The sequence below is a fragment of the Pleuronectes platessa genome, chromosome 18 (genome assembly GCF_947347685.1).
Source record: "Pleuronectes platessa chromosome 18, fPlePla1.1, whole genome shotgun sequence".
Lineage (NCBI taxonomy): Eukaryota > Metazoa > Chordata > Actinopteri > Pleuronectiformes > Pleuronectidae > Pleuronectes > Pleuronectes platessa.
The window spans coordinates 18,145,434-18,167,943 of record NC_070643.1 but is presented as its reverse complement, the minus strand read 5'-3'; the positions used below and the strand labels follow the sequence as shown (position 1 = coordinate 18,167,943).

Sequence of the window (22,510 nt, the reverse complement as noted above, 5' to 3'; positions counted from 1 at the left end):
TGATTTATGTCTCGTTATTTAGTGTCGAGGAGCAGAACGTTTGACTCCATCTACAGAACCGCTCTCATGTAATGTGTGCACAGCTATTTCAGCTTTATTGACCTGACATTGATACAGTCGAGTCAAAGTATTTGATTTATAGATCTATAGAAGTGGAGTTGTGCATTATTTGAATTTAAAAAGGAAAAACAAGCAACAGTGTTTGACCACAAGGTGTCAGAAAAGATCACATTTAGTTATAGACAACATCTTGTAAACAATTATAGGCTGTAGATATAGATAGATAGATAGATAGATGGATAGATAGATAGATAGATAGATAGATAGATAGATAGATAGATAGATAGATAGAGAGTATAAAGTAATAAAGTGCACACAAGAGTTTGGGTCTGTTTTCTGGGGATTTTAATTGCAGACCAAAAATTGTGTAACCACTTATTGAGGAATGAACTCATAAATAAACTATGTACATGTACAAACAAAGTGCGTCAGCCGGATTCTGTCCTTAGATGAGGTTCACGTCTCCACTGAAACACTCGACATGGTAACTTCTGTCTAGTGACACCACTTTTATAGACTCTGTAGACCCCTGAAATAAAAATACAACACATGGAGGGAAATTGTTTTTAAAGACGGTCCAAAAAGTTATATGGGGTAAAAAATTCTATATTCTTTGCATTAATCCAACAAAGGAACAAATGTATGAATTTTGAATGTTGATGCAGCTCACCTCATTTGGCAGTATCGGTGTTCTGCAGGCGGCACAGCAGGGGGCCCGGAGCCTGAAACCACAGAGGAGTCTCACTATAAAGTCACAGAAACTGAGAAGTGAGGTCACTTGTGGGTGTGACGCGTCTCGTCTGACAGGCTTTTGATAAAAATCTCTCCTCTGGAGTGTGAATCAAATGTGCTTTGTCCCCTTTGTGTTGAGCCAGTGGAAGAAGGTCACCTGTGGTAGTCGCTGACACAGTAGACCCGGCGGTCTGAGTCCACAGAGAAGGGCTGACCCTCCAGGCTCTGGCTGCAGACCACGCAGCGGAAGCAGGACGGGTGGTAGGACCTCCCACGGGCCTGCAGGACCTGAGCGTGCAAGATGAGCTCTTCTGTTACACACTGTCACGTGAACTCACACAAACTGTAGTGACTCAAATCCAACTTACCATATTATCCATGATTAAATACCCACAGCTGTTACACACCTCTGGGGCTGGATGAACTCCTGAGTACTACAGTAAATAACAATATTTGAAGTTTTTTCTAAACTTGGAATCAAATTGTCACTTTATAGTCAACTTTACAGCCATGATTAAAAAGTAGGTGCTCACCAAAAAGTCATTTTCACAGTAGATTCCTCCCGACACTGTGTAGAATGGTTGGCCACTCAGCTTTTTACCTGAACATGGAACAAAGCACGGGGAAGAAGCTGAATAGAGGGAAATCTCTCATTTCCCGTAATGTGACATTTGATAACTGACAAATCACTTTAAACACTAAATATACTGTTCCACCTGTAAAGTTATACTCTATTAGAAGTGTTAATAGTTGATCTTGAATGATGTTTAATTTTGTAAACTTGGAGAAATCAACATTTACTGATATTTCAGCCGTGGAGGCTTCTAGACAATAAACATCAAAGCATCAAAAGCGAAAATGTTTATCAACAGTCTGAATATCTTGAAAACAAACATGTCTTTGTTCACATTGTCTCCACATAACCTTTGAGGAAAATGACTCACTGTCACATGCAGGAAAATGACTGATCCTGGTTCAGTTTTTAAGTTTATTTGAGACAAGCTTTTCACAATAAACCCTGATTTTCTGAGCATTTTTGTATTTTTAGTTGTGAATATTCAAAGTTATAGTTTTTTTGGTAAGTGTAAGATAAGACACTGAGAGGACTCACTGCAAACGCTGCAGGTGAAACATGTGTCGTGGAATAAACGTCCCATCGCCCGGCAGCCTCTCCCGGCTCCGTACACTGCTTCACTGCATCTTGTACAACTTCCTGTACACACATAAACAAGACAAAAAGAAAGACACACAACAGCGTCAACTTCATTCACTGGAAACAAACTGACTAGACTCACAGACATGCCGATCAATGTCTTCCTCCTACAGAGGGGTGAAATATCCAGTACATTTCTTCCTTACCAAAGTACAGACTGGTTCTGTAGCTGGGGTCCATCTCCTGCAGGATCTGTCTCAGCTGTCCTGTCCTGCTGGAGGCTGCAGTACGACTGCGTGGGGGTCTAATTTTATGTGACAGCTGTAAGAGGAGCTCCCCTCTCAGTTTATGGGTGTTCGGTGCTTCTGGTCTCAAGTGGGGCGACGAGTCCTCAGACGCTCTGGCTCCTCCGAGGCCGAGCAGGCGTCAACCGGTGTATTTTTCACTTGGTCCAAATCCTGGCTAGTTTCTTATTAAGGTTATTGTCATCATTGTCTTGATGCCTGAGAGAGACACACACTTATCTACTCTCCGCAAATGATGACAAATGTTCTAAAATAAAGCTTTGAACAAATTTTCAGAAGATTGATAATAGGTGACTGGATATATGATAATGTTTCTGCATTTAAACATCTGGAGGTCAGCATGTAAAGTGAAACTAAACAAGTAGCAGGCTGCTGGAGCTTTTTTCTGCTTTTTCCAAACCATTTCCTGCTCCAGTGAATGTTAAACTGGAAAAACCACAATGGACTTTGACTGAACCTTACCTCTGAACCTTTTCATTTGGATCCGGGTCCAGAATCTGTTAAATCATTAGCGGTGAGCGGACGCCTGCTGCTGCTGCTGCTGTGCTTCACTGAAATCTACATTTTGAAACTTCTCAAGGCCACAAATGATATTTTACCTTTACGTTTATTATTCTAATAAAAGGCGGCCGATCCAGGTTGTGTATATTTGCTGCCCTCGCCTGGACTGCTCCTCATTTCACAGCTACAGTCCCTCCTGACCTAAAAAGCAGCCCCGCCCAGATATCAGTCATGTTGGTATTTGCGTTAACCGACTGTGCCAAGAGAGTGGGCATGATGTAACCGAACAATTCATAGAGTCCGTTTTTTTTTCTAGTTTCAATTCCTCCACTAATTTTACATTAGCCCTGCTTTTATTTATGTCGCATATTGTTATTCATAAGGAATGAAGAAGGCATTAAACGATGAGAATCTTTAAAAGACTTAACTTTTGACGCCTGCCTTTCACATTCTTACACCTTCCCAGTTCAATCTATCACAACCCAGTTTAAAATAATTCAAAAAGTGACATTCAATACATGGACAGCTCACAGTTAAAAGTGCCATATTGGTTTTAAAACCTGTTGTGACCTCTTGGCGGCAAATATTTGGCCTTCGTGGACCGACAGTAACGTGGGGGGGGGGGGGGGGGGGGGCGTCTGACAGCTGCCGATTCTTCACTGAGCTCCTTTGTTGAGACTCAGAGTGTGAAGCTGTTTAACTTCACCACAACAGCCACTCTGCATGCTGCCAGACTGGTTCAGCAAAAAAGTGTCTGTGTCACCACTGTGGGACTGTAAAGGTGTGAGTGTGTGTGTGTGTGTGTGTGTGTGTGTGTGTGTGTGTGTGTGTGTGTGTGTTTGTTTTGGGGATTAAAGAGCTTTTATACAAACACAAAGATTAAGACAAATTAGAGAATTCTAACTTTTTATGTTTTGTGGCTTAAATTTAAGACATCTTAAAGTCGAACTGAGGCAACATGGGGGTTAAACTGGGGTTAATCTGGGTTATGGTCGTTTATTTTGAACGTTGTGTTAATTGTGTAATTTGTGTGACGAAGAGCAAAGGAGTGTTTTCAAAAAAGGTGAACACATGTGGGTGTTTGTCAGTGGTCGTGCCCTCAGGTATGTTTCTGAGCAGGAATGTCTTGTGTCATGAGGCGTGTGGAGGCAGGAGGGAGCCTCTTCTTCACAGGAGTGTTATTCACAAAGTCTGCGATCACACACAAACACACATATAATCACAAATATTGTCATCGTCATTTTCAAAAGCAGAAAATTCCTGACAGCGTGACACAACCTGAATTTTTTTTACAATAACAGTGAACTTGTGATCTTGGATTCAACCATATTCTCTGCTTTTCATCTCCACATCATTTATTTGGTTTTGTATGATGCATATAACACTGTGAACTTAAGTTAGAGAGAAACATCTGCTGGGATTTGTGTTACCACACCCTCTCCTGCCTCATTTTAGGGACACACAGCCCCATGCCAACATTCCTTGGCATGTCTGGGTCTTAAAGGACAAATTATTTATATATATATTTATGTTTTCAATAGTGCAAATAATACAGTAACCTTAATGTAGTACAACACAGATACACTTCTGCTTTTAATCTCAGTTTCCACACCCTGCTCTGCCTCGTTTTGGGGATACTCAGCCCCATGCCAACAATCCTTGGCATGTTTGGGTCCTATATAGGGCACTCATTGTGGCGCACAGTCACACAAGGACTCCTCTCTACCCCACAAGCCCATATTCTCTGTGTCTGTGTGTGTGTGTTAGTCCTGCATGCTCAGGGGCACACGTCGGCAGGACCTGATCCTCCACCAGCACACTCGTCAAGTTTGGACAGGTAACCGTAAACCAGCTAAAAGGTCCACGCCCTCTGCCGCGCCGTTGCGCACAGGTAATGTGGAACAGGAAGTGGATGCTGTCAACCCCGTCGCTGTGGCTGTTTTGTGGACTGAAATGAGGCGCAGTGTTTGAGACTTAAAGGAGCTGCTCTTGGGTTGTTATTATTAATAATTTTTAAAACAGGAAGATCCTCATTTCTTTCAGGAGAAGATGCGGCTCCGGGAGACGCGCGCGTTGCTGGGACTTCTGGTTTGGACAGTGTTCGGGTCGTCAGGTGAGAACACGCAGGGAAACATTCCCTCTCGGCAACAAGCAAATGTTCAATGTTTGGTGACGCTTAGGTTGCTTGTTTAAGTTTAAAATATCAGAATAAATGTAGATAAAATCCTCAGGGAATGTATCCGGACCTCTCTTGACAACATTGTGCCAAATGGGTCGAGCTGTGATCTTCTGACGCGCACGCGCTGTTCGTTGGGTTCAAACGTGCTCAGGTGTCGGAGAACGCAGAGATGCACTCCTGGTAAAGTGTGTGTGTGTGTGTGTGTGTGTGTGTGTGTGTGTGTGTGTGTGTGTGTGTGTGTGTGTGTGTGTGTGTGTGTGTGTGTGTGTGTGTGTGTGTGTGTGTGTGTGTGTGTGTGTGTGTGTGTGTGTGTGTGTGTGTGTGTGTGTGTGTGTGTGTGTGTGTGTGTGTGTGTGTGTGTGTGCGCGCAGCAGAGGCAACATTGCGTGCGATTGATTGATTGATTGATTGATTGACAGGGGAGATGAGAAATGGCTGCAGCACATTTCATCAGCCCGAGCCCTGACTTCTAGAGACCTCCATTTTTCAAACGCTTTATGAGGCGTTTATGGAGCTTCCTGGAGGCATGGATTCATCACAGCGTCATTAATGATTGACCAGCAATCTGCTGCTGAGCTCTGAATCATATTGTTAAGCTCTGCTGCTTTGTTCCCCCCATGACTGCACTCACTTCTGTCACCAGCAGTCTGGTGGATCCATAACATCTGATCAAATGTTCTCTATTGGTGATAAATATGGTCCTTCTGAACTCTGGGATGTCCCCAAAACACTGATATCTGCTTTCACGTCGAGAACAACGTCAGCACACGTTACATGTAAATGCTGCTGCTTTGTTCTGTGCTGCTTTCGAGCTTTTACAATGTCAGGTGGACAGTTTCTCATATTTTTAACACACACTCTTCTGTGAGTGACTCCAAACTGCAGAGACATTTAGATGAATGCAAACAGGCCTGAAGCTCACTCTGTGGAGTCTTATAGGTTATACATTTGATTTACTGACTGAGACGTCTACAGTCCCATCAGGTAATAATCCACACGGCCAGAATGGAGAGAAGACAGGTTCTATTCAGCGTCTAACTCAAAATGTAGACGATCATGTGACCGGTCTGTGGAACATTAATCTCAGTGATCGAATACAGAACAATAAGAGGAAGTCGATTTGTTTATGTTGGTATGTAGGTTTTTTTTGTTTGTGTGCTTGTAGCTTTGCAGGTTTGTAATACAGTTGGTGTTTGTACTCGAGGCAATTTGCTAAGCAAATGTGTATGCAGGTATATCTATTCATGTTGTTCCTATTTTTTTGTAAATATCAAGAGATCGTTAAGCATTGTTCACACTGGGGCTGAAATCAACCATTATGTTAATGATCGATTAGTCTGTCGAGTGTTTTCTTGATTAATCGATTAGTTGTTTAGTTCAGAAAATGTCATAAAGTGTGTGTTTGTGTTTCTCGAGCCCCAGGATGACCTCCTCTAATGATATATAAAATAATATATACGACCAGAGCAACTACATATAAAAACAAATATAGAAAATAAGCGTACAGAAAAATAACACGTGGATAACATTGAATCAGAGGCCGTCAGTTAGTTTTTAAATGTGACAATTATAAATATGCTTTTGATTATTGATTGCTATTTATTTTTTTGATTAAAATAGGAACTGGGGGATGAATTTAAATTACCTTAAACATACTTTTCTGCAAATTTTGCTTATTTTCAGACGACAAATACTTTGAAAACTGATTAACATCTGTGTGCATTAAGTTGTTGGTGTATCAGTCTAGTTGCACAGGAAACACTTTGATATGACAGTGTAAACGGATGAGGCTTCATATCAACAGAAGTCTGTGGTCGGCACAGGAGAATGTGATATCACAGAAAGTTAGTAATGAGTTTTAAAACTGTCTCTGCTTGAGTTCCTGTCATTAGTCTGAGTTTATATGACTCACGACAATGAGAATATCATTAATTTGCTCTGATCTGCCACCACAGTATATGAGGGTGTGTCTGGGACCACTCTGTTTACTCAAGCATCAGACCGTGTGTGTTTGGTTTCTTTTGTCCTCCTTTAACTGATGTTGTACCTTTTAGATTAACATCTGCTTTGTGTGAACTCGATTCTCTGGTTCCTTCCTCCTCTCCGATGTGAGATATCATCACGATACTTTGATGACAGGGAACTTGACAGTTAGTCCTCTCAGATTCAGCTCTGCAGGTCCTTCAGCTAATTTGAATGATATCTTTATGAGAGTGTAATGAGCTTGTTGGAGTGTGCCATTGTGCAATATCCAAAAGAGGCTGATGTCTAAACAGGATAATCTGTCGAAGCATGCACTCAGACATTCTACTGTGCAGCGAAGCAGGACAACACTGGTAATAAAGATCCTTTCCCTCATTTTACTTTATAAATATGTTTTAATTTCTTTCACCGTCTGATCTGTGTCCTCAGAGTGCCTGCAGACGGTGGTCCGGTCCGACAAAGGCTCGGAGGTGAAGGTGTCCACCGAGCTGCCTCTGGATCAGTGTGCCGTGTGCACGGTCAGCGGAGTGAATGACACAGAGACTTCCTGCCAGTCCTCTCTCACTCTGGTACCTGAGCAGGAGGTGAAGCTGCTGTTCAACTGCTCACAGCCAGTAGAGCAGTCTTACACTGTCACGGTAACTCGGACCATCGGTGAGTTTATAGCTGGAATCTTGAGTGTTTTTAATTTGAAATATACAGAAATGAAGCCTCATCAAATCCTAAGTAATAGAATATTAAATCTTCAAACTGAGCTGAGATGTTTACCCTTGACTTTCATTGTAATCCAGAATGTACTAAAGACGCCTGCAGCCCGGCCACGGTGGAAACTCAAGCCATCCTCACAGAGTTCAGCAGAAGCTTCATCTGGGAGCTGAAGGCCCCCGAGAAGACGGTGGTGAGTCTGAACATCCTCGGGGACGGACTGAAGGAGACGTCCCAGCCGTGCACTGATGGATTTCAGTACCTGGTGGCCACGTCCAAAACAGACAGCAAGAGTCCGACTCGGTACTGTCGAGGCGGATCGGTGACTCTTCTGGATCTGCCCAGTGGAGCCGTCGTGTCTCTGACAGTTCAACCAAAGGCTCAGGTGGAGCCTGTGTTTCAGGCGTCTGCTGGACCGTTAAGTAAGAAACGTTTACTGAACACACACTCTCTTTATTTTATTTTATTAAAATTATGTCTTTTGTTGGAGCTGTTCAAACGTACCCAAGATATAATGGTCACCTAATATTTGCAACACACATCACTAAATATACTGTAGCTCCAAACTTTTTCTTTGAGTTTTTAATGGTGTATGCAGCCTGCTGTAGGAAATCACTTTGAAAGTAGCTCCTTCTACGTTTCTCCTCCTCCAGAGGGACGGACGATGGTCGTGAGTGTCGATCCCGGCACCATTGCCGTCGTCAGCCGGGATCCGGGCGGACCGGAGTGTGAAGTCTGCACCGTGGACGGTTCTGCTCCGAGCTGCAGCCCGACAGAAAAGACTCTGACCAACGTCGACAAACTGTCTCTGAAGTTCAGCTGCCCCAAACCTCAGGAGATGTACCGGGTGAAGATGGACAAGAAAATAGGTGAGAGCTTTGGAGATGTTGTACAGTTTATTTCATCTGAAATAACTGTACATGGAAGACAAAGAAATAAAATACTTATCAATAAATATATACATTTATACTATGTATAAAAGTTAGTTAAATTCATTCCTAGATTCTTATAATAAACAACAATATCACAATAATATAATAATGTATTACAATGTAAATAAATTACAACTTAAATCTGTAATTGAATCAATAAATATTGATCATTCATATGTTTTTACTAGTTCTACTATAAATTCGAAATTTTAATTTTATTTCTGTTTTTTTCTGTTATATACAGAAATATACAAATATTGAAACAAATCAAATCTGAAAAGTGGAAATACAGAAATACAATTTGTAGGAATATATGTTTTTCTTAGCTCAATACATTTATTTGTGATTTGTTTGTGGGTTGGAGATGTAACCTAAGATTCCTTTTACCATTACGTAATCCGCCAATTATTTTTGTTGATTTAAAAATTGTGAGTAAAGACAAGTGTTGATCATTTTCTCTGTGTTTCTTGACTCAGAATGCACACAGACGTCCTGCACTCCTGCGGCAGGAGACGTGGATCCCAGCCTCTTCGTGGATTTCAAAAGATCCATAACGTGGGACATCAAAGTCCCAGAGAGAACCGTGATCTCTTTGGATTTCCCCGGTGCTGGACTGAAGGAGAATACTGGAGCAGAAAGCTGCAAAGATGGCTTCCAGTACTCTGTGACTACGACCAAAGGTGACGGAAGCGTCAAAGAGAAAAGCTTCTGCCGGGGCGGGGCGGTGTCTCACCTGGATCTGCTCGGAGCCACGACGGTGACGGTCCAGGTTCCCAAAGAAGGAGACGTGGAGCAGAAGGTTTTCAGTGTTAAAGCAAAACCGAGAGGCAAGAGGCTTTTCCAGATCTTTGTTCACACACACACACACACACAATTCAATTTATTTGTATAGTGCCAAATCACAACATACTGTATCTCAAGGTACTTTACCACTACACTACTACACTACCACTACTTTATGTATAATACTATAATACTGAATTATTAGTCCATGGTTCAGGCAAGAAAGAAAGAGAATCAGCTATAAGTGTGTTAACGTGTTATTTTATCAAACTATAAATGTATTTTATGAAGTTATATCACTAATATGGTTCATTAATCATATTGATATAGTTTTTAATTGAGTATAATCTTTAGTTGTGTAAATCTCTTACAGTCACTGTTGGGTAACTAAAGGCTAAAACTTTAGTTTAGTGTATTTTACAAAGCCAGTGATCAACTTTAGAGAAAACTGTAAAGTTATAGAGAAACCTTATACTGACGTGTAACATTTAAGTGATATGTAGTATTTTGAGTTATTATTGTTAATACAAACTTGACCTTTACCAGAATTTCTCATTTTACTAGAGAAACCATTGTTCCCAGAATGTCTGGGCTCTTTTGGTTTGATCAGTTTCTTATCGTGTTTCTCTTCCAGGCAGCAGAATGGTGTCCGTGACCCCTGACCCCAAAACCCTCATCATCATCAGCAGGGTGTCGGACGAGCCCGACTGCAGCGTGTGTGTGGGAAAGGCTCCCGAGCAGAAGTGCTACCCGAAGGAAATGAGAATCACTGAACCTCGCAACACCTCAGTGGAGTTCACCTGTCCTCAACCTCAGGAGGTGTTCAGGGTGGAGATCAACAGGGAAATTGGTACGAAGATCAGAATATGGCCATTTAAAAAAAACAAAACATGTTTCATTGGGATTCTCACAAGTGCTTCTCGGCCAATTTGCAAAATGTATGATCGACAAATCAAAAAATTGACAAATAAGGGTCAACACAAAACTCTTTGAAAACCTAAATCCTCTAAACTCTTCCTCTTTCTCCATGATCCCCAGACTGCACAGAGAGGTCCTGCTCCGGGAACATCGTCCAGGCCGAGTCCTCGCTGTTCCCCGACTTCAACCGAACTTTCACCTGGGACATGAAAGTCGTAGCCACTCGGGCTTTTCAACTGGACTTCCCAGAGACGGGAATGCGACAGATTCCCAAGGAGGAGGCGTGTCCGGACGGCCACACGTACACTCTGGTTACGTACAAGCGCGGGGTGACAACCGTCGGAACCTTCTGCAAAGGGGGACCTGTGACCACCATCCTGGCTCGATACAAGGGCCGGGTGTCTCTGGAGGTGGCCGGCGACACCAAGCTCGACCCTGTGGACTTCAAACTCAGCGTCGGACCAGAGACCAGCAGTGAGTTGGCGAGTTTTAGTTCACGATAAACATTTGGTCCATCGCACAATGGATTGGAAGACACCCCTTTTAGAATATAGACATCTTATAGTAACAAGTAGAACTATAAACATCATATTCTCTCCTTGTTTCCCTCCAGTGATTGCCATAATAAAGGTCAATCTACCACGAGGTGTATCAGACACAGACTTCCTCGCTGCCAACTATCCCGCTGACTTCCCCGATGACCAGCAGATGCAGTGGGACTTCACGGTGCCCGGCATGCACAACTACACCGTGCGTTTTCTGGACCACACGGCACCGGAGTGTCTCAGCAAAGAGGTGAAGGTGGAGTACAAGAAAGAGGACAAGAAGGTGACCACGCTGACTCTGACGGACGCTCAGCCGGCGCAGCGGCAGGGCAACTTCAACATGGTGCTGAGGAACTGTGAAACCAACACCACGCTGCAAGGACTCACCCTGAACTACAGAGTGTCTGTGATGAGGAGCGGTCATCCAGGTATGGTGCTCAAACTTCACAGCTCAATGTGGTAAAAACTGATATTTGGTCATTTGAGAGACCATAGACGGCCGGGGTTCAATTTAGACAGTGTTAGAAATTCGGGATAAAATTCTCAGAGTGTGACCGCTAACGTACGTTAAATAACATGTTTAGATGCACTGTAGCAGCCATGTCACTTTAAATCCACAAATACAAAAATCTGATTCCGACCTTGACCTCCAACCTTATTGTGACCTCCTGTTTTACTTATTGTGTTTTCAGTTTTTATCGAATTTTGGATTATTTAATTATTTTAATACAACGATGCATCACTCTGTAAAGTTTCCACTTCCTTCTTCCAGATGTTTCTTTCACTGTCTGTAAGCCGGTTACCTAAATGCTTAAAATTCCGTGGAAAGTCACTTTACTTCAATAGTCATATAACTTTCACTGAGCAGATCAAAACAGATTAAATGCTGCATTCAATGAGCCATAATTAAGATGGGATCCACATTTTTAGATTTTTTTAGGATCTATAATAAAACTGTCTCGATGTTGATGTCTGTCGCCCGTGCTGCGTTTCCCTCTCAGTTCTGTGCACCGTGGATCTGACCGGTCGACGAGAGTCCCTGCAGTTAGAGAAAGTTGGTTCTGATCCGTTCTGTGAGATGAGCATCGGCTCCAAGGTGGAAGAGAAGATAAACGTGGCTGCAGGCACAAAGGCCAGTCTGTCCTTCCTCGACTGTCCCAGTGAAGAAGTGCGCCTGACTGCCAGTGAAGTCATCGGTACTATTATTATTATATTTATATATATATATATAGCTAGATGATGAAGATTTAACTTTTTTTTCCAGACTGGTTCACAAAGCAAGCAAATCAGTATATTTCATAAATGTCGACTTTCATCCTTGTAGTTGTTGCCTAAACTGATCCTTTACATTGAAAACCCTAATATTCTCAATCTCTTTTTAAACAGGCTGCAAGAATGTGTCGTCGTGCCCCTCGATTCCCCTGAGTTTGCCCAAACTGGTCTCCTGTCTCCCGATGCCCCTCCACAGCTTCACCTGGCACATCGATGTCCCTCAGGACGGCACGGTGGACCTGGTGTCACCCAAGGGGAGCTTCCAGCAGTCCCTGCCGGGCCAGGAGTGTACTCGGCCAGCCTTGTTGAACGTGGCAGAGAGGGACGGGGTTTCGCTCGGAGATTTCTGCTCTCCTGGAATCATCAAGAAAATCCAGGCGAGCACCAACGTCTCCGTCACGCTTACGGCTACGGCTAAAGACATCAGCCAGCTCAAGGGGCATTTTATGAACGTCAGCTTCAGTCAGGAGATCCCAGGTAAAACGAGGAATGTGCTGTAGCTAATGATTATTTTACTTTTTTCTTAAATACCTGTGGGTTGGGGAGTTCAGGTCAAACTAATATCTAACGGATACAAATAATAAGCTGATGAATCAATGATGAAAATAAAATTGTCAGGTTGTAATGTGCTGTCATTTTGATCTGGAATAAGTCGTGGAACATATGTTCTGTTTTACTTTGAAATTCCACCCAGGGGCACTGTTGTACTGCAAATGCTGGAGACACATTTTTAAATGTACTGACCGTCAGCGACTCACACTTCTGAGACTCAGCATGTTTCCGCTCTTCTTTCAGAGACCTTTATTTACAGAGTCAGCCCTAAGCCGAACTCTCCCACCCTGCTGGCCACCCCAAACTGGCCCCAGGGTATGAAGCCGTTCTCCACCATGTCCTGGATCGTCACCCTGCCGAGCCAGTACGAGGCGCACGTGCAGTTTGTCAACGTCAGCCAGCCCAAGTGCCTGGAACGGCACACCGCCATGACGGTGAAGATGCTGGGCTACGAGGAGGAGATCATGAGCCGCAGGGAGGACGAGACGGCGGAGGACAAGCTGCTGGTGCCGCAGAGCTTCTATCTCAACATGTCCAACTGTATCCCGGAGGAGGGACACTTTGCTGCAGCCGCCAAAATCGTCCTGCAGAAGAAGACCAGTAAGAAAGCACTAGTCTCAGCCTTTTTCTAGAGCTTTTTAAAATAACTTACTTTAAAAACTAAACAATATTTTTGTCTTAACCCTGCCACAGATCTGCTGGCCATCCTCCTCGGGATATCAGGAGCTCTTTTCCTTCTGCTGTTAGTGCTGGCTGTCGTCTGTATCGTCACAAAGTGAGTACACCAGAATTATAAATATAATAATAATAATATCAACAACTTTGGTTTATTCAGCGTCTCCCGAGGCACCGGGTTAGAAAAGGGGAATAAAGTTAATTACAAACCGAGGATAGAAAAATAGGATGGGAAATGTTTGCTTTGAAGAAACTATTGGTCAAAATCCTTTGTGAACCTTTTGGAAGAGTTCACAAGGTAATGATTTAGCAAGTTTTATAATATATGGGTCTGTATTTAACAAACGATAAGAAATCCCATTCTGCACATAAATAGAAAATAAATGAACAAATCCTTCACTTTTACTTTTAAGCACTTTTGAAGCTCATTATCATTGACTGATGATTTTCTTGATGATGAATTATTATTTGTTTTCACTGACGAACCTCGTCTATCAACAGCGGAATTTCCTCTTCACTCAAGTTTTCTTTTGTTTGTTTGTTGGTTTCCATTTAATCCAGATTATAATTGGCTTTCTTTTAATGAGCCTTCTTTGATCAATTGTTGACATATTAGATTTTATGAGATATTTTACTCCATTTTGACCGTTTTGAGTCTTTATTCTTAAGTCTGATGAAGACTGGCTCCTTGTTTCTAAGCAGGTCGAGTCTTTCTTAGATAAAATGATATTTATCTGTTTGCATTCTGGCAGAATTGTCGAACTCTCTCTCATCCATTCTGCTCTGCATCATCTTTTCAAAACAGGAAAAAGAAACAAGAAAGACAGAACAAAGAATCCTCCATCTACATCGGCAAGGGGAATATCTTCCGCCCGAGTGACAAACATTTCACCAAAAACCGCTCTGACAACGAGTCCCACGTCTACGACTCCATCGACGAGACCATGATCTACGGACATCTCCTGGGCGACACCAGCTACGCTGACAGCATGCAGGACCACTTCAACGGGACGCCGGTGGACTCCTATCAGACCTTTACGGGCCCCAGTGACGGACAGCTGCCGGTGATCAAAGAACCCGAGACGGACCAGTACAAGACGTTCCTGGACCCCTCCGAGTCTTTCCTCCCGTCCCGTCCGCGCACCCCCATTGCCCGGGAGGACAGCCTCGGCTTCCAGGACAGCAGGATGGTGGACAACGAGCTGTACACGTTCAAGAGCACCGGGGACATGAACACCATCCGGCTCTCTGCTGTGGACCTGGAGTCGGAGCCGTCGATACTTGAGGATTCCTTGTAGTGGGTCACAGCTGGCGCCGCGTGATGGACGGTTGTTACTCCGTGCCTCGGGCCTGTGCTGATGTGAATGTCCATGTCTCCATCGCACACAGTGAACCCGAGCTTTAATGTTTGAATGTGACGCTCTTCGTCGGTTAACTTCTTGAGCTTCAGGAGCAGAAGCTGTGATCGTCTTCTTTGAAGAACAACGTTTTGGGAGAAACTTTTGCTTTCCTGCAGAGTTCGGCAAGAGCACTGATTCCAGCCTCATGTCTGTGAAGTAAATATGGAACTCCTGCCAGTCACTGGATGGCTTAGCTTAGCTTAGCATAAAGGCTGGACACTTGACAACAGCTTGACTGGTTCTACTTGAACTCACTCACCCACCAGCACCTTTTATATCTCGTTTACTTGAGGGTAATATCCATGTTCTCTGAATTTTCAGCAGGAAAGCAAAACTATAAAAATGTATATTTTGCAAAATGTCAAACGGTTCCTTTTTAAAGTTTGATTTGTTTAGTTTTATTAAATCTGTGAAGCTGTGTCTCAAGTCGGGGGGGCAGCGTCCTTCGGAGGCTGCTCTTGAAGCTGTATTGCGTCAAAGCAGTGTGACCAGGCTGTCCCATTGCAGAGGCTCCTCCCAGTGCAGCCTTCCATCCCTGAGAAACAAAGCCTCCAGTGGACTTAATTTTTTTTCAAAGCAGACCTTTCATTTTGGTTCAGCCCACCTAGGAGGAGGATCCAGCCCCTGAATTGATACACAGCCCATGTGACGTGGACTCAGGAGCAGGAATGTGTTTTTAAATGTGTTTTTTTTTATCGTGTTTGATAGTCTCTTTTAAATATTTGTCTTTACTTGTAAATACTGCTGTTTCTTTTACAATAAATTCATGCTAAAAGGCTTGTTGGGGAAACACTTCTCTTCTTGGGGTAATGGGAACCATCTCACTTCTGGACACTGAACACAGTTTCAACCACAGGAACTCCAGCTATGAACAACAGGTGGACGGAGGGTGTGGAAGAGATGAGTGCAGAGCTGCACCCAGTGTTTACTGTGGTGAAGAAGTTTGTTTCACTGGAAACAACACACACAGACGCCAGGTTCACATTGTTGCATCACATTTTCCCGTAGCTGTAAGTGTGAAGAGTCTGCGTTTGTCTTTCAGTTCTGAGCCTTTGAGACTTTAGGATTCAACGTATTCTGAAATTCTATTCTGCGGGGGATAATTCTGTTTATTGGCCGTTATTCAGTTTTCCAATAAGTGAAGGAAAGGTGAAGTACCTCACTACATTTAAATAGATTTGATTTTGTCCAGTTTTCATGCACAAGTAGTTGAAATGAAACACTTTTATTCCGCAGGTCCTTTGTTGAGCTGCTGCTGACACTTTCAATAATAATCTAGTAATTATTAAGAATTTATTAATTTTCACTTCCTCATTAAAGACTGAATAACATCAGGGGTGAACAGGAGCGCCCCCTTATGGTCACATCATAGCATGCATATAGATGGACGACATATCAGCTTGTCATAAAGTGTCTTGATCACCCCCTGGTGGCTGTCCGTGGCATAAATTATGAATCCTGCCTCCTCCCTGTCAGTGGATGGGACATGGACCCAATTATAAAGTGCATGTGATAAATATTTTTCTCCAAGATGGTTTCAGATTTTGTCCAGGCTGGTACCAAATGCAAAGCAACCAGTGCAGAGTTCATAATAACTCCTGTACCTCAAGATTTTTGCAGTTCACACACCGAACCAGATTCATCATGTTCATTTGTGAGTTTTCTACTCAGCAGACATGACCATGGCACAGAGCTGTTTCCAGTGTTTCTGCCAAGTGGAAAACTAAAGCAGAGGAAACTGTCGTCTGGTTGTTGGCTGTAGCTTCACATTTGCATCATATCCTTTTTATATAAAAACTCGACAAGAACATTCTTTTGCATTTTATTGATTGTTTTCTTCAGCTTATATCAGGCTTGACATTATAGGAGACTACAGAAACTAGCAAACTGAAGTAATCTTAAAAATAATTCTCAATAAAGATGTTTGTTTTCTTTATGCATCTTATATATTATTCTGGCTCCATAAGAGTCTTGTCGGGGAAACTACAGTAGTTGTTTTTTGTGAAGGGAGGCCTGAGTTTAAACGAGTGGTTCTCAACCAGTGAGTTCAGGAGCTTTTTGTAATAGAGATGTGGAAAAGTGAAGTTACACCCAGTTACACCCAGCTCTTACTGCTGAACATTGGTATTTTGAATCATGGACATCTAACAGCCTGCTTATCTTTTATATAATTGGAGAAAATAATGTGTGTACATATTCTTTTTAAATAAATGATAGAAAATGCAAAATTACTGATGCCTTGGAAATAAGACAAATATCCCATAATTTCTTAATTACTCTCCACTGAACTTTTTGGGTTTCCTTGGTTTTAACAGTGACCAGGGAGAACGCTGCAAATTACACATCACCAGGTCTATTTTGTGAGAAATAACCACTTCATCAGCTTTTCCCATTTGAATTTGGTCTCAGGTGCAAAACCAGCTGAGAACCACTGGCTTAACAACTCATTTTTTTTAAAGTAGCAGGAAAAGTGGCGTTGCAGCAAGAGTACACAGACAAAGCAGCTAGGAGCATGCAGAGTCAGATGCGATAAATGTGTTCAAACAATGTTGAACTGGCAGACGGACGCCTTCTCCTCACGACAGTTCTCATCAAACCACTTCCCACGGGCGGCCCCAGACAGGCTGGCACAGTTCTGGGCCTGGCCGCCATCCGGCTGAGGGGCCCGGGAGTTGGAGGTGTCCCAGTTCCTGTATGTGATGCCGGAGGTGGTGTGGTCCGTCCAGGTGCCCTCTGTGATCATGTCGTTGAAGCCCAGCCAGATCTGCTCGTCCGGGCCGATGCTCTGGCGGAGGTAGTCTCTGAGCTGGTCGTTCTCGTCGTCGGATGAGGGCGTGCCCAGGACTCCGCCCATGGCGTTGCAGTCCTCGCTGGCGGTGTGATAGCGCTTCTTCACGGGGTCAGCTAAGAAACACTTGCCATGGAACTTTATACCTTTCAAGCAGACTAAAGAGGGACATAGGAGAAAGTCATGTAAAAAATAAAATGTGAATCAGTGTCACCTTTAATTTTTTCTCTAGAGATGATACACGTGCCCTGTTTCCTCCTCTGTCAGTTGTTAAGATATCCTCAGAGAGGTGTTTGTCATCAGCACTGAAGGTTTGTTGGATGTGCAGGAACAACTGGATTTCATTTAGTGTTCTGCACTGGAGAGCACATGAAGGTTTGCCATGTGTCTTCCACATTAAGAGATGTGGTTCAAACACTACACATGCATCCCATCTGTCTTTATTTTGAAAAGAAGCAGAGCTCAGTGTGTTGGATACCCTCATGTGTCAGTGTACCTGTCTGCAGGGCCTGTTGCTCCTTCAGGTGGCTGAGCTCCTCCACAATGTCGTTGATCTGTTTCTGCAGCTCCTCGATGGCAGCATCTTTGGTTGTTTCTGAGTCCATCAGCAGCAGAGACACAAGAACATTCGAATCAGTTGTGCATGAAACGCCTCATACAGTAAATCAAGAAAATTCCATTTTGACAGCAGCGTCTCAACCAGCCCATAACAAGCTTCCATTCTTCATATAGGCTCTGAAGAATCTACCTTTTTTCACGGGCTTCTTCCTAGCTGCAGTCTGCTGCAGCGAGCAGTTCACCAGCAGCAGAAGTCCCAGCAGCACGCACACTCCTCTGAGCTCCATGACCAGACCTGTGGAATGAAACTGTTCTGACGTGGACGTCTGCAATTTATCTCCCTCTCCCTCAGTCTCTCTCTCTCTCTCTCTCTACTTCTCACACCCTCCCTCTCATACCTCAGAACAGGGAAAATACTCTAGTCCAAAACTGTCTTTTGCATAAATAACAATTCAACCTCAGGAGCCTTAAAGGATGTGGTGGGTGTGTTTGTGTGTGTGTGTGTGTGTGTGTGTGTGTTTGCGGGTGTGGTCCAGGTATTACTCATGTTGTAAGGACCTAAATCTGTTTACACAGCCCCAACATAAATAATTCCATTTTGAGACAAATATATATTTCAAGGTTAGAGTTAGGTTTGGTTTAGGTTAAGTTTAAGGTTAGGGTTATGCAAGTAGTAACTATGTGTGTGAATGGTCCAGGTATTTTACTCATGTTGTGGGGACCTAAATCTATTTACACAGTCACCTAATGGGAGCTTGACTTCCTTATGGGGTCAGAAATCAAGACCCCATTACACAAATTATACAATTTAAGCTGAAGATTTATTTTTGAGGTTAGTTTTAGGTCAGGGGTTATGTAAGTATTAACTGTGTGTGTGTGTGTGTCTCATCTGACTCCAGACACTTAACCAGAGCCGGGTGAGGCCTGTAGGTGGAGACAGGCAGACAGGGCGAGGCCGTGTGGAAAAGGTTAGGACATAACCTGGTGCTGAAACAGAAATAAACACTGACTCATCTGTTGCATAAAAGTCTCAATAACCCAGGTGCAGTTTATTTCTTGCCTCAAAAAGAAAGAATAAGACTTTTTTTCCTAAAAAAGGGCCAAGAGGTGCTTTGAAAGCTCTGAGTTTATTACCTCATTCAGGAAAAATGTGATTTCCAGGTGTTTTTGGCAGCAGAGAAGCACTGAAATGCAAAGTTCTTCAATCATTACATCTGAAATATTTTATTTCATGAATTCCTTTTATCTTTTTGTGTCAAACTGTCCAATGAGAGCTCAGGCCATAAATGAGATTGTGTTGGAGCTGTGTGCTGCACAACAACAGGCTGCGTGGAAATGGTCCAGTCACATCTGGTCTTTCTGTGAAGACTTCAGCTTCACACAATCCTCCACCGACACGTGGCAAAGACAGACGGACGCACAGAGGCTGGACTGTTATTGTGAACTGCAGCTTGACTGATCACCTATCAGTTATCAGTGATAGTAAAATCAAGTAGGAGTTGCCGCCTAATGTAATGTAAATCCCATCTTTTTGTGTTAATTAAAACTATTGTCTCCCTTCTCCAAATTTCAGCAAATACAAAAACAAGCAGACTCTACAAATGAAAAGTTTTATTAGAAAACTACATTTACATGTGCACACATCATGTAGCTACAGTCCTAACCAAGGAAGCCGACCTTCTGTCTCTTCTTTCCCAAACTCTCCTCCTGCCGCAGCAGCTTCATGAGTGGAGCATGAAGAGCTTTACCGACCCGTTTACCGGCCTGGAGACAGAAAAAAAAAAGACATTCATGCACAAATCAGATAAAAAAACATTTAAATTCAGAAAATAATCAACACATTTTTGTAAATATACTTATTAAAATACACAACACATCTCATTTTCTTGGTTATTTTTTACCTTCATGCATATTAAAGATGCATCAACAGCTTCACCCATCTGACATAATAACCTGGTTATTAGATCAAGGTTGACTCACTGCTTTTGTTATAGTAACGACTTATAATAATAGAAAAACAGCAGATTATGCTAATGTGGCAGCTGTGGAGGGCGAGGGGCCAGATGGTGGAGGAGGAAGGCCAGACTCACCTGTGTCATTTCAAAGATGCTCTCTGGATCCAAGCTGCCTCCGCCCACCTTCCTCGTGCAGGTGACCGTGCCCTTGTTTGTGACCGAGATGATGAGGCTCGCCACCGAGCACGCCTTCTCCTGCAGCGTCGCGTCCACCACGTGTCTGTGGCCCACCTGCACATAAACAGTGAGTACGTGTCATCGTTTGTGGGATAGTGGGCTTTATAAATAGAATACCAGTCAGTGGGCTCACCTTGCACAAGGTCACGATACAGGGGACGTTTTCTACATTCAGTCTCACGCAGTCATACGGGTCGTCCGACAGCTCAATTTCCTTTGCCCCCTCCTCATCTGCGGAGATGTGCACTTTGGGAATTCTGTCGGTAATGAGGTCAGAAGACTTTTTTATAATGTAATAGCTGTGAGAGATCTTAGGCTTAACAATCCAGACTTAAAACAAACGGCAGAGTGACACTTCACTTACTTTGTGTTGAAGAGTGCTGCTTTGATCGCTATTGAAATGGCATCGTACAAGTTTCCATCGCACTGCAGGAGCTGTAGAAACATACAGGAGTAAATATTATGAATCAAATAAGCAGTTCCAGGAGCAAAAGCTCTACAAAACTCCTTAAAATGTGGCTAGACGATGGCAAAGTGCGACCACCCACCAGCACGTCCACGTAGAGCACCCAGCAGTGTTCTCCTGCACTGATACACAGACTCTTCAGGTCCACACTGTGTTTGTTGTTGAACACTTTGTAGAGAGTGTTGCTCAACTCCGTCCCCAGCTCGTCGCCTCCTCTGCCCTCAAACTCGGGGGTTGCATTGGCCGAACTAGTGAAGGAAGGAGAAAACAAGACAATAAATATTAGCAGTAACAGAATGTCTATCCGTCTGAGAGTTTCTATTCTTTCTTGAGTTAGTTGGACAGAGGTGAGGAAGAATATGATTCATATTACAATGTTAATTGTGTTACATTACACAGGGAACAGACTATACAACTCCTCCTAGTGGCAGGGAATCAGTTAAACACTACTAAACATTTTCACCTAAAATTACAAAAGCATTAATAAGGAAAATGATAATTGGGTTGACGTAGATTTGTTGAAGTGTCTATCTTCTTTACAATAACACTGAGGAATTTGTGAAACTTAGGTGACTAAGATTGAAAAAATACCCTACATCATGGTGTGCTATTAAACTGCCATTTTATTGAATATATGTGTGTATATATCTTATGGATGGTAAATGGAAAAGGTTAAAGTGAATACATTCTGAGTAAAAGTATAATGAGTCAAATTGATTAATTGAAAACTAAGTCTCACATGATTCTTGTAATTCATGACTCTATGCACCACACCTACCAGTCAACAAAGAACTCCAGGTAACCTTCATTAGGTATTAGGGGCGTCGGTTTGCCAATATCGGCCTTAATCCCAACCAGCACTGCAGTGTGGCCCTGACAGAGACACAACACGAAATCACAGTCAGTCAGTGAAAATACACACAACAAGAAGGGAGGACAAAACAACAAATGTGATAGTTGTGTGCACAAGAAATGAGTCAGAGCCTTTTTAAGTTTAAAGACTAAATGAAATGGATGTTGGACTTGAACTGCAGATGCTGCGATACTGTGTTTGTGCTAGGGTTAGGGGTGTGCGTGCGTGTGTGTGTGTGTGTGTGTATATACCAGTGTAACTTTAGCAGATCCGTCAGTGTTGGACACCACGTCAGTCTCTATCTCCACGTGTCTGTAGTCCTCGCAGCCTCGTCCATCCACCCTCAGATCATCCTGAGGATCAACATGTCAACAACATGTCAACAACACTGGCTCTTTTAGCAACGTGCGGACGCAGCTAGCCTTCCGGCGTCGTACAGCGCAGCCTACAGCTCCACAGAGACATTATCTCGGGTGGAGAGTTAGATACTGACGTGTGAAAAACGAACTCACCCGTATTCCGTGTAAAATGTAGACTTTCTCCGCCTCACTGACTCGTACAGTCGCCATAATGCTGTAAAAAACACCGGCGGCGTGTGTGTGTGGGTCGCTTTTCTTCTACGTCATAAAAAGACGACGGCAAGAAAAAAAAATCACTCTCGCTTGTGTTTGTCTGATTTGCTCACCTGCGCGTCCCGGACGGTGCAGGAACCCGCCCAACCGGTGCAGGGAGTCTTATAAAAACCAGATTTCAACATAAGAACACTTTTTTTAAATATCCTTTCTTTGCGTTTACGGCCTATTTGACATGTTATTACGTATTTTACCTGAACATAGTTATTATTACAGCAGTTTGTAGATAAATAAAGAGTGTCACTCTCACTGTTGAGAGGAGCCGCTGCCTGTCAGACCTCACCCAGCGCAGACGTGCTAAACACACACACACACACAGCCAGGGA

At 43.2% G+C, this 22,510-nt stretch overlaps 4 protein-coding genes across 5 annotated transcripts; 1 reads left to right on the top strand and 3 right to left on the bottom strand.

The window, feature by feature from the left end:
• Positions 1-505: 505 nt before the first annotated feature.
• Positions 506-2,907, bottom strand: limd1b (LIM domains containing 1b). The gene is made up of 8 exons (XM_053447488.1): positions 2,713-2,907; positions 2,152-2,448; positions 1,904-2,005; positions 1,326-1,393; positions 1,161-1,226; positions 950-1,080; positions 731-782; positions 506-589 (listed from the first exon to the last, which is right to left on the bottom strand). Exons 2-8 carry the CDS (start codon positions 2,183-2,185, stop codon positions 506-508), a joined length of 537 nt encoding a protein of 178 aa, XP_053303463.1. The 5' UTR covers positions 2,186-2,448; positions 2,713-2,907.
• A 1,720-nt stretch (positions 2,908-4,627) lies between these two features.
• Positions 4,628-15,474, top strand: cdcp1b (CUB domain containing protein 1b). The gene is made up of 13 exons (XM_053446061.1): positions 4,628-4,864; positions 7,343-7,567; positions 7,705-8,040; positions 8,272-8,487; positions 9,027-9,377; positions 9,968-10,183; positions 10,372-10,725; positions 10,865-11,224; positions 11,798-11,992; positions 12,183-12,545; positions 12,864-13,220; positions 13,314-13,395; positions 14,101-15,474. Exons 1-13 carry the CDS (start codon positions 4,801-4,803, stop codon positions 14,591-14,593), a joined length of 3,612 nt encoding a protein of 1,203 aa, XP_053302036.1. The 5' UTR covers positions 4,628-4,800; the 3' UTR covers positions 14,594-15,474.
• Positions 15,475-16,501: 1,027 nt separating this feature from the next.
• On the bottom strand, positions 16,502-19,070 carry clec3bb (C-type lectin domain family 3, member Bb). The gene is made up of 3 exons (XM_053446104.1): positions 18,232-19,070; positions 17,980-18,078; positions 16,502-17,641 (listed from the first exon to the last, which is right to left on the bottom strand). Exons 1-3 carry the CDS (start codon positions 18,326-18,328, stop codon positions 17,235-17,237), a joined length of 603 nt encoding a protein of 200 aa, XP_053302079.1. The 5' UTR covers positions 18,329-19,070; the 3' UTR covers positions 16,502-17,234.
• A 105-nt stretch (positions 19,071-19,175) lies between these two features.
• Positions 19,176-22,490, bottom strand: exosc7 (exosome component 7). Of its 2 annotated transcripts, XM_053446088.1 has the most exons (9): positions 22,065-22,490; positions 21,804-21,905; positions 21,478-21,572; positions 20,782-20,947; positions 20,598-20,668; positions 20,367-20,490; positions 20,132-20,287; positions 19,719-19,805; positions 19,176-19,225 (listed from the first exon to the last, which is right to left on the bottom strand). In XM_053446088.1, exons 1-9 carry the CDS (start codon positions 22,119-22,121, stop codon positions 19,181-19,183), a joined length of 903 nt encoding a protein of 300 aa, XP_053302063.1. In that variant the 5' UTR covers positions 22,122-22,490; the 3' UTR covers positions 19,176-19,180. The 2 variants fall into 2 exon arrangements, with proteins under 2 accessions (XP_053302063.1, XP_053302064.1); XM_053446089.1 differs by lacking the exon at positions 19,176-19,225 and having other exon boundaries at positions 19,660-19,805; positions 22,065-22,489.
• Between the last annotated feature and the right edge of the window lie 20 nt (positions 22,491-22,510).